Source organism: Pelobates fuscus, chromosome 10, assembly GCF_036172605.1.
Source record: "Pelobates fuscus isolate aPelFus1 chromosome 10, aPelFus1.pri, whole genome shotgun sequence".
NCBI lineage: Eukaryota > Metazoa > Chordata > Amphibia > Anura > Pelobatidae > Pelobates > Pelobates fuscus.
This window is the reverse complement of record NC_086326.1, coordinates 128,836,706-128,848,858: the sequence shown is the minus strand read 5'-3', so window position 1 is coordinate 128,848,858 and position 12,153 is coordinate 128,836,706. Positions and strand designations below refer to the sequence as shown.

General features: G+C 40.3%; 1 protein-coding gene across 1 annotated transcript in view; it reads left to right on the top strand.

Annotated features, from left to right (window-relative positions):
• LOC134575368 (elastase-1-like) overlaps positions 1 to 11,915 on the top strand; it is a 31,111-nt gene extending 19,196 nt beyond the window's left edge. Inside the window, exons 2-6 of the mRNA XM_063434658.1 lie at positions 190 to 299; positions 1,981 to 2,075; positions 4,691 to 4,971; positions 7,946 to 8,109; positions 10,717 to 11,915. Of these exons, the coding sequence (XP_063290728.1) occupies positions 190 to 299; positions 1,981 to 2,075; positions 4,691 to 4,971; positions 7,946 to 8,109; positions 10,717 to 10,896 (830 nt within the window). The 3' untranslated portion in view covers positions 10,897 to 11,915. The remainder of the gene's footprint in view (positions 1 to 189; positions 300 to 1,980; positions 2,076 to 4,690; positions 4,972 to 7,945; positions 8,110 to 10,716) is intronic.
• Positions 11,916 to 12,153: the final 238 nt, after the last annotated feature.

The window sequence follows — 12,153 nt, the reverse complement described above, 5'->3', positions numbered from 1 at the left end:
ACAATTTAGGTAAAGGAAAACTTATATTTTAAAGGTAATAGCGAAAAGGGATATGGATACAAATATGTAAGTATTAAACAAGAGGCAAATTACTTCCAGAGAAAAGTTTAAAGCAAAAGTTGGGAACTTGAGCATAGGGCATCATGGGATATAGAAATGTACTAATTCTTGCTTCCATTGTTTATTCAGATTGGCCAGCAGATTGTGGAGTTGCTTTTTTCCAACAAAACACCGCTGGGCGGATAGTGTCTGGGAATGAAGTACGACCGTATTCCTGGCCTTGGCAGGTTTCCTTGCAGGTAAAATAAATCCTTGTACCACAGTTTTAGTTTCTTAAACTCTAAGATACTGTAAGCACCAACACAACTTTAGCTTAATGAAGCAGTTTTGGTGTATAGATCAAGCCCCTGCCGTCGCACTGCTCGGTTCTGTGCCACATAGGAGTTAAATTACTTTTTTTGTGTTTATGTAGCTGTAGATCTACCTCCCCTGGTTGTGACTCCTCACATAGGCTGTTAGGATCGGGGTAACCCCTACACACAAAGAGAAGGATATTAGCCAAAATAAGAGGAAGAACAGGATGCGTATACCGGACCTTAGAGTGTCCGGACTTAAAGTGTGCCTAAAAAGGCAACAAAAAGGTAGTAATAAAGGAATCCAAGGTCAAGGAATGCACAGGTACACAAGAACGAGAAAAGCCAAGGTCAAAGGGATACAGACAGTCGGGATAGCCACAACAGGGCAATGATTCCCAACAAGGGGGAACTTATTTAGGGCTAGAAAGAATACTATTGGACACCATCATCACCCTGCACCAAGAAACACAGAGAGGTGTGACCTGTGCAAAACTTCGAACAAATATGACATGACTAAAAGGTGAGTATGAAGTGTTACATCCACAGGGTCCTGTAATTTCAAAGGACACCTGTAGGTTGCGTGAGGTTGCAAGGGAAATCCGTCAACCTTGCAGATAGTGCAGAGCTGTCTGCAGTTCCATGGAGAGAGAGCGGCGCATGACCTCTGAGCTGGAGGTGTCCAGGAACGCAGCGTTCAACCAAGTGAGAGCAGCGTGGGACCAGAATCTTCGTGGCTGCCGAAGGCTACAAGGTTTTCAATCAGGTCTTACATCACAGTATACTTTAAAAGTTCTACTGCCCTTTCAATTGCATTTTTATCACACATAAACAAATTGATCTACCTTCTAAGATGCAGAACATTGATCAGTAAGACGATAGGGGCATGATCTGTACACCAAAACCCCTTCATTACGCTAACGTTGTTAAGGCGCTTAGAGTATCCCATTAATGTATTATAGTATTTTCTATCAAATGCTATATTGAAGCTGCCTGACAAGTTGCCTTGATGGTGTAAGAATTACAAATCTGTCACCTAGTGGCACCAACTCCTTCTCCCAACCCATTGACAGTAATGGCTTGTAATAGAACCTCATCCTGATGGTAGGGGGGTCAGAGCTCTGAATTATCATTAGGAGAGGATCTACTCTACTACTTTGTCCCCCTAAAATCCTGACCTTTGTCCATTGGGTGGAAGTTAGTAACTACATATTTTTAAATGGATGTGGGGTATTAATGAACCAAAAACAAGAGTTAATTTGCACACCAAAAACAGGCAGCAACTCAAATAATTCAGGTCTTAGCTTTTAGCTCACATGTGTTATTACAGTGAGAACCTTACCCTGTGGCATATCAGACTAGTTTCTTAGTCTGTGGATGCCGTTAGAGGGAAATCCAATTTAGATTCACGAGAGGATGAATGTTATTGATTTACTACGGGGTGGCCATTTCTGTCCACTGAAATGCCCTCTGTGTGGCTTTATGATGAATAGGTTCCAGAAAATGCAATCCTTTAAAAAAAAAAACTGATTATGCACAATATGAAGGTTTTATATAATAAAGATTGTAAATCTGTGTTCTGTTCCAATCTGTTAAAGTATGTTTTTTGTCTATTTTTTACTGCAAGGTTAAGTCTAGAGGAAGTAAGAAATTTGTTCACGTCTGCGGTGGGACGCTCATTCACAAAAATTGGGTCCTCACTGCGGCCCACTGTTTTCAGAAGTAAGTATTCATATGTTGAAGAATCATTGAAAAGATATATATATAAATACCTCTCTCAGTTAGAGGATCATTTTAACATTAAAACTGTTATTCAGCTATGATATTTAGAGAGTTCCTTCCCCACTCCCCCATATTAAAGAAGTTATTTTAAATTACCTTTTCAACCAATGGCAACTACTCACTCACCTTTGCTCCCACCTGGGGAGAATATCAGTAACAACAGTCTTCCTGTCTTGTCCAACGAAAATTGGAAAATGTGTGGCTTGACATACCTTTATGAGTGGATATAAAGGGGATGTGAGACCTGAAGTTTAATCCCTGAAATACGTCAGCAAGCTGAACTGCTATAGGGTTTTGGAGTGTACCTTCAAGATGCCAAATTCAGGATCATACTAGTAAGAGCAAATCAGATGGAGAATGGTGAATAGGTTCGTTCCCAAATTTCACCAAGTGGCCACTGGCTTCTACATTCAGCTGGGAAGTGGGGGTTGTAGTGACATTAGGCTAAAAGACTATATTGGGTGAGCATGGTAATAAATAAAATCTCTACTATTAGCAGGTTCATTTGGCAGCCATTTCAGTCCATTATTTAGTGTCATGAACAAGTTCCTTTTCTGTAAACCAGTAGGTGCCATAATTAAGTTTATTCCCAGTGCATCTAACCGCACAGTCTTTCCTGGACGTGGATAGAGACCATCAGCTGGTTTACTTTAATTAATATCCAATAAGCACCATCATTGGCTCCTTTCCTGTACATTAGTGAGCAAGATCAACAGGCTCATGTTCTCTATATATATATCAATAAGTGATATCAGATGGTACCGTCAGTGGGTATATTTCATATTATTGATTTTATACAATTAATAGATTTAACATGTGATTTTGATTGATAGTTAATAATATGCTAATGTTTAAATTATACAGTGATGGAAAAAAATATTTGATCCCCTGCTGATTTTGAACATTTGCCCACTGACAAAGAAATGATCAGTCTATAATTTTAATGGTAGGTGTGTTTTAACAGTGAGAGACAGAATAACAACAAAAAAATTCAGAAAAACGCATGTCAAAAAAAGTATAAATTGATTTTCATGTCAATGAGTGAAATAAGTATTTCAATCAGTAATATTTCTGGTCTACCAGATGTCTTTCATAAAGGTAACGAGCGGAGATTAGGAGCACTCTCTTAAAGGGAGTGCTCCTAATCTCAGCTCATTACCTGTATAAAAGACAGCTGTCCACAGAAGCAATCAATCAGATTCCAAACTCTCCACCATGGCCAAGACCAAAGAGCTGTCCAAGGATGTCAGGGACAAGATTGGAGATCTCCACAAGGCTGGAATGGGCTACAAGACCATCGTCAAGCAGCTTGATGAGAAGGTGACAGTTGGTGCGATTATTCGCAAATGGAAGAAACACAAAATAACTGCCAGCCTCCCTCGGTCTGGTGCTCCATGCAAGATCTCATGGAGTTTCAGGAATCAGCCCAAAACTACATGGGAGGATCTTGTTAATGATCTCAAGGCAGCTGGGACCATAGTAACCAAGAAAACAATTGGTAACATACTACGCCATGAAGGACTGAAATCCTGCAGTGCCCGCAAGGCGACTTAGGCAGTTGCTTAGGGTGCCCCTTAGGAAGGGGCATTGCCAGGAGCACCAGCCCCCTCATGCTGCAGCCGCCCGAGTGCTCTATAGAGAGCCTCCGGCTGCTGCAGCACTGCCTGGGCCAGCGCGTCCATGAGGAATGCTGCCTATGACTCTAAGAACACCATCAAACATGGAGGTGGAAACATTATTCTATAGGGGTGTTTTTATGGTAAAGGACAACTGCACCGCATCAAAGGGACGATGGACGGGGCCATGTACCGTCAAATTTTGGGTGAGAACCTCCTTCCCTCAACCAGGGCATTGAAAATGGGTCATGGATGGTTATTACAGCATGACAATGACCCAAAACACAAAGTCAAGGCAACAAAGGAGTGGCTCAAGAAGAAGCACATTAAGGTCCTGGAGTGGCCTAGAAAATCCCATAGAAAATCTGTGGAGGGAGCTGAAGGTTCGAGTTGCCAAACGTCAGCCTCGAAACCTTAATGACTTGGAGAGGATCTGCAAAGATGAGTGGGACAAAATCCCTCCTGAGATGTGTGCAAACCTGGTGGCCAACTACAAGAAACATCTGAACTCTGTGATTGCCAACAAGTCAATCAAATCAATTTATAACTTTTTTGACATGCGTTTTGCTGGATATTTTTTTTGTTATTTTGTCTCTCACTGTTAAAATACACCTACCATTAAAATTATAGACTGATCATTTCTTTGTCGGTGGGCAAAAGTTCAAAATCAGCAGGAGATAAAATACTTTTTTCCCTCACTGTATATTCATCAATTCTACCATTGACAAAATCAATCAAGATCTACAGATCCATGGAATTTCTAATCTACAGGTATACTCCTTATCTACTAATTTACACAAGTTTAGAACCAATCAATTAAGCTATCTTATCAACTATTAATCTGCCAAATTAGAATGCTTATTTACTTGTGATTTTTTTTGTAAGTTCTTTTCGTGTGTCATGAATGGCACTGATCTGTTAACCGGTATTATTTCCAAGGGGGAAGGCAGAAGATGCAGCAAATTGGAGAATTGTCCTTGGTAAACATAACCTTAACCGTACAGAACCTACGGAAAAGATTTACAATGTGAAGCGTATTTACCGACACGAACGCTTCCGCTACCCTCATCTAAACGAGCTGGATTATGATATTGCTTTGGTGAAACCCGAAGGAGACATTTTAACCACACACTTCATCCAGTACGCATGTCTTCCTAAAAGAGAAATTGCTCTGCGGCCAGGACATTTCTGTTGGGTAACCGGATGGGGAGATACCAGAGGTAAGATAGGATGCTTTATCCTTCATTACAGGGTTTTTTCCTCCACATTTATCTCTGATCACATACAAGTTGTTGTTTGTTGTGTGAACTGTAGACCATGTAGGGAACCTATCGCAGTTTAGCGGCCATTTGGGTGTTCAATAAATATTAGTCCAGAGGTTTGTTCAATAATAAACAGACTGAACCTTTTTTTTTTTTACAGTAAACGATATATCATTCATGACATTAACATGGCAACCTATGCTTTTGTTCTAAAATAAACTCAGTAACCCATAACAGAAGTGGAATTTAATAGACAGAAAAATCTATTCTGTAGACATTTCTCATTGCCAGACAAGTCTCCATTGCACATAGAGGTCATTAGATTATTAATTCCCTTGAATGGACTCATGTCTATTTCAGTATACAGTAACACAATAAGATGAGCCATGTCTAATTTTAAGTCATATAGGCCTATACACAAACAGCTTGTGCAAACGTAATCCCTACCAGAGAACAGAGTCCACATTCTGCTTCTTCATAACAACGATTACGTTAGTATTAAACAAAATATCACAATATTCTTAGTTTTAGATTGTAAGCTCGTTTAGGCAGGGCCCTCTTCACATACTATTCCTGTATGTCAAGCATGTATAGTTAGAATTATTTGTCTTGTTATAACTTTTGTACAGCGCTATATAGTTGGCGCTATATAAAGAATAGTAGTAATCTTGTAAGAGATATCTCCAGTTATTGTCATAACATAGCATATATCACTACTGTCATGTTGCAGAAGTTAAATGCTCAAGGCCTGGGGAGGGCAAAAATGCAAACAAGATTAATGCATGAACGTTTTAGCTGCTAATAACATTTGCAGAAGGGAAAAAATATTTTATAATCATATTACAATACCTGTATTCCCCTCCAGGGCCTGTACTAGAATAGAGTGTGTTACCTACAGTGTGTAATTCTTTTTTTTTTTTTTTTAAGTTTTGCTCAACACCAAACAAAATTGAGCAATCACAAAAACAAAATACCGAAATCAAATAAACAAAGGTTGTGTTGGCGCCTATAGTGTCCATTTACATTTTTATTAGTGTGAAAAGTAATTAAAGGGACACTATAGTCACCTGAACAACTTTAGCTTAATGAATCAGTTTTGGTGTATAGAACATGCCCCTGCAGCCTCACTGCTCAATCCTCTGCCATTTAGGAGTTAAATCCCTTTGTTTATGAACCCTAGTCACACCTCTCTGCATGTGACTTGCACAGCCTTCCATAAACACTTCCTGTAAAGAGAGCCCTATTTAGGCTTTCTTTATTGCAAGTTCTGTTTAATTAAGATTTTCGTATCCCCTGCTATGTTAATAGCTTGCTAGACCCTGCAAGAGCCTCCTGTATGTGATTAAAGTTCAATTTAGAGATTGAGATACAATTATTTAAGGTAAATTACATCTGTTTGAAAGTGAAACCAGTTTTTTTTTTCATGCATGCTCTGTCAATCATAGCCAGGGGAGGTGTGGCTAGGGCTGCATAAACAGAAACAAAGTGATTTAACTCCTAAATGACAGTGAATTGAGCAGTGAAATTGCAGGGGAATGATCTATACACTAAAACTGCTTTATTTAGCTAAAGTAATTTAGGTGACTATAGTGTTCCTTTCATGAAGTGGAGCTAGATAGCTGCACAAAGCCAATTACCTCAACGACAGTATCCAATTTTAGCATGAAAAAATAAATAAAATAAAAATTGTGAAACAAATTAAAAATTACGTGATATTTTGTGTATATTCATAGTGAGTAGAAAATCAGACGTTACTCGAACAATGTACCAACCTAAAATGGAATTTAAGTATTTTTTATAACTATTTATTCATACGTGACAACAGCATACTGATCATGATTATTAAATACCGTATATACTCGAGTATAAGACGAGTTTTTCAGCACATTTTTTGTGCTGAAAAAGCCCAACTCGAGTCACTGTCTGTATTATGGCAATTTACATTGCCATAATACAGACAGGGGGCTGGCAGCGAGCGCTTACCTCTCCTGCAGCTCCTGTCAGCTCCCTCCTCCTCTGCGCTGGTCCGTTCAGCACCTCGGTCAGCTCCCAGTGTAAGTCTTGCGAGAGCCGCGGGGTTACACTGTGAGCTGACAGGGGAGCTGACCGGACCGGCGCGGAGGAGAAGGGAGCTGACAGGAGCTGCAGGAGAGGTAAGTGCTCCCTGCCAGCCCCCCTCTTCCCCCCACTGAGCTACCAATGCCACTGGACCACCAGGGAGTGAGAGCCCCCCTCCCTGGCCAGCTAGGAAGCAGGGTGGGGGGGGGACGAAAACATTAATATATATAAATAATAATAATAATAAAAATATTAATGAAACAAAAAACAATATTAAAATAATAATTAAAAAATAACCCCCCACCAAGGCTCTGCATCACACTCTGCATCACACACACACTGCATTCATACACACACACTGCATTCATACACACTGCACTCATACACACACACTGCACTCATACACACACACACTGCACTCATACACACACACACTGCATTCTCATACATACACACTGCATTCTCATACACACACACTGCATTCTCATACACACACACTGCATTCATTATATACACACACTGTAAATAAATATTCAATTAACATAATTTTTTTAGGATCTAATATTATTTAGAAATTTACCAGTAGCTGCTGCATTTCCCACCCTAGTCTTATACTCGAGTCAATACGTTTTCCCAGTTTTTTGGGGTAAAATTAGGGGCCTCGGCTTATATTCGGGTCGGCTTATACTCGAGTATATACGGTAGTCCATAAAATAAAAATAATCTTAGGAATGATGTACACGCTCAACTTTACAAAGTGTGGACAGTTTTCATTTTGGTTTTATTGACTTATCAACAAAAAAGGACGAATCACACAACGTATTGCTGACTATACGATTACATTAACAGTATATGTCTTCCTCTGTTATAATAGGTGGAAAAGCGAATCTAACGTTATCAGAAGGTCTGAACCAAGCAAAACTACCAATCATTGATAACAAGACTTGCAGGCAGAAAAAGTTTTGGGGAGACCGAGTTCGCGACTCGATGATCTGTGCTGGATTCCGAGACATTGGTGGACCTCCTGCTGCCTGCCAGGTAACAACCTTTTGCACTCCATCCAATGGTGTATTTAAGTTCTTTAAGATGCCATAGAACTGATTATCTGTTAATGTGATAACGTCACATCACTTTAAAGGACACACTTCTTCAACTATGGAAAAATGTCCAAGGCACACCTATCTTTTAAACCTTTAACTCTCACTAGCAACGTAGTAATGTCACATTTAAAGACTTACTAAAGAGATATGCATGCTTCTATATAAGCTGACTTTTAAGGTTTAATTGAACAGTTTAAGAAAACAATGTTTTTGGTGAGAATAACCCTGCCTATCCTGTCCTCCCTAAAATAAAACAAAACAAAAAAGAATGTAGCTATAATTCACCTCTGTTGTTCTCCCAGCAGCTCAATTGTCCTCCTCTGATATCAGTTCCCCTTGCTTAAAGAGACAGATATTAGTAGGGAGGGGGGTTGTCACCAGTATACAAAATGGAAAACTTGCACAGAATTGACATTAGCCAGCCTGGTACTTTTGTTCTGGGGTAGCTAATGATGCCCCAAGGACAATGCTGAAACGCTGCACATACAGACTGCATTAACTAATTGGAATCACAAAATTAATGCTGATAACCATTAAACAAAAACAAATTTTAAGGACTACATACCACCTGTTACAAACATGAAGGTTGTTAGGGACATTAGTGTAGTCGAAAACCAACGGTGCAGTTCATTGTGTTATTATATTAAAATATTGGGCACTCAACCATTAAGCTGAGAAATAATTAGACATTACCATTACTGTTTGTTTATTAATATATCTAACTTCCTACCCCTGCATATTATATTCAAATAATATTTCCCATGGGTGTTATCAGTGGTGTACACACGACCCATGTGGCCCCGGTGCAAAAATTGACCCGTGGGCCCCCCCGCCCCGCGCTTACTCTGCGTGGGCCGGGGCCGCAACACATTGCGGCAGGCACCTGGTCGCAGGGCTGCAGATGCACACACACTTAAAGGACCATTATAGACACCCAGATCACACCAGCCTCTAGTGGCTGTCTCACTGACAGCCGCTCGAGGCGCTTCCACAATTCTCACTGTGAAAATCACAGTGAGAAGACGCTGGCCGTCCATAGGAAAGCATTGAGTAATGCTTTCCTATGGGCGGTTTGAATGCACGTATGCGCATTCGAAGCCGAGAGGCGGATCGGGGCGGAGGGATCTCCAGCGCCAAGGGAGTCCGGCGCTGGAGTTAGGTAAGTGCTGAAGGGGTTTTAAACACACACACTCTCACAAAAAGACGCATACACACTAGCTAACACTCACACACATTTACTGATAGAGACACACTCAGCGACATACATATATACTCACTGACAGACAGACACACATACACACTCACAAAACATACACTCTCACTGACAAACACACACTCACTAACAGACATAAAACACACTCAGTAACAGACACACAGTAACACACTCACTGACACACAAACTAACACACACACTGACACTCACTAGCAGACACACACTCAATAACAGACATACAAACTAACACACTCACTGACACTCACTAGCAGACACACTAACACTAACACACATACACATTTTTTTTTTTTTTAAATTTAATCCCCCAGCCTCCTTACCTTTGGGAGAGCTGAGGGGATTCCCTGGGGTCCAGTGGTGCTGCTGGGCGGCCGGTTACCGTGTGGGTGGGCTGGCTATCTGGCTGTCTGGCGGGCGCGCGAGTTAGCACTCTCCCCTGAGCGCTCTCTGCCCAGCTACCTCGCGCGCCGCGTACTGATACCGGAGCCGGAATATGATGTCATATTCCGGCTCCGGCATCAGTACGCGGCGCGCAAGGGAGCTGGGCAGAGAGCGCTCAAGGGAGAGTGCTCCCTCGCGCGCCAGCAGGGCAGGTCGTCCAGTGACACCAGGGCCAGCCTCGGGGTCACAGTGCATACCGGGTCACAGGGCGACCCCTGCGACCTGGTATATACGCCACTGGGTGTTATAGAAACTCTCTCCAGGATAAATTACAAGATAAACAGCACTCCTATTTGATGAATTCATTGAGAATTAATTTTCTCCCCACTCACACTTAATGATAAATAATTTTTCTCCCCACTCTTCCTGCAGGGAGATCAGGTGCATTTTAAAAAAAAGGCCCAGATGTAACTCTGTTCTTACTTAAAGATATCTCATTCCCCATGATGCTCTCAGCTCAATCCTAACATTCCTAAATTCTGTGCCACAACATTGCTTTTGGAGAATGTAAGAAATATATCTTCACAATGTGAAAATGTCAATGTGCACATTAACTGGAATATTCACCAAAGCGACTATTATTATTATTTATTATCGTTTTATTATTTATATAGCGCCATCAGACTCCGTAGCGCTGTACAATCAAAGGGCCATATTTAAGATTAAAGCAGCTAAAAAGGTGAAAGATTAGCAGATTAGAGAATGTTTCCACTTTGGCAGTTTTGGCCTTGAATTTGAAACCCCCTTTAAATATCTATGTATCTTTCTGTCTGTCTGTCTGTCTGTCTGTCTGTCTATCTCTAGCAGCTATATGTTCTCTTATAGTAAATATTATAATAAAAGATTGTGTTAAAATTAACTCTTTTTTTTCAGGGAGATTCTGGGGGTCCACTTGTGTGCCAGAACGGAAGAGAACGCTGGGAGGTGCACGGCATAGTCAGTTTTGGGCCCATCGGTTGCACAGTAGAAAACAAACCAAGCGTCTTCACCAAAACCTCAACCTATATTCCTTGGATTGAGGCCACCAGGATTCGCGATTTCTTCCTACACTGAAGGCAAAAGCAGGATCTGAAGTGTGGCAGCTGTTCAAATCTTGGATTGTAAAAAGGGATTTAAGCTTGTTCTTCCTAGCTGGGATTTAGTCTTATCACATGGCACGGCGTGTGAGTACAGTTTTCTCGAGCTATGTTACACTACATTAACGTGTGACTCAGGAGGACCTCCTTGAGGTTTCAGTCACCGTAGATAAAAATGAACAGTCAGAACAGATGTCCTATATTGTGTCATCCAGAGTTTGGAGTTCCTATATCTCTCGTGCAATACAGTAAATGTTAACAGTGATTTTTAACACTGTCTTCCCTACACACAAGACAAATACTAAACAGACTGCGAGCTATTTTGAGCAAAGATTCCCCTTTAATATAATGCCATGCTTTTAAACTGTGTATCACCCCAAGTTATATAGTGTTAGTTTCACTATCTTTGTGAAGCTTGAATACCCCAATGGCTCTACGTGAATTATATTACTTAGGCCATATGTACAGTATAGGTGGAGTTTGAGGATAGTGATTTTTTTTTGCTGCATTGTACTTTTAGGAAATCTCCTGGAATTTTTCAGTCGATGTAACATGTGCATTAATCCTGCTGCTTTGATAAATGTCTGTTCGTCTTACATTAGTGCATATATGATGCCACATCAACACAGTCTATTTTAAGCAACTCACTAGAATGCCGGTATCTCTGCAAAACCAATGGTTCATTTTATGTTCAAGTAAAAAATCATCATCATGAGCCGTAATTTCAAAAACATAAAAATAGCAAAAAAAATTATATTTTTTTTAACTAAAGCTGGTCTGGAATGTTATGCTGATATGAACTGAGAAATTAAAAAGTGTTCAAAAATATGTCATGAAAGAAAGAGAAAAGTATGTTCTAAAACATTCTATGAAAGCAATTAGATCCCACAGGATTACTAGTTTGGGGCTTCCCTTCATCTTTCTTATAGGGATGGCAAAAGTGGTCAAGCAAATTCATGTTTCATGGAGCCCATGTGTAAACCATGGGCGCTAGATGGCCACTACGGTTAATTCTGTTTTTTTTCTTCCCAAATGGAACTACTGCTGTTGAATGTTTTGGAAAATATTTTTTGCACAAACTTTTTATTGCATATGATGTAATTATATAATTGATCAATCAAAAATTAAGTTATTTGTGGTTCTAATGGCTGTCTGAGACTCTGTCTCTGCTGTCTCAGATTTGCACATCTTTAAATTCACCAATATTTTTGGAGGTTTTTTTTTTATTCTGACT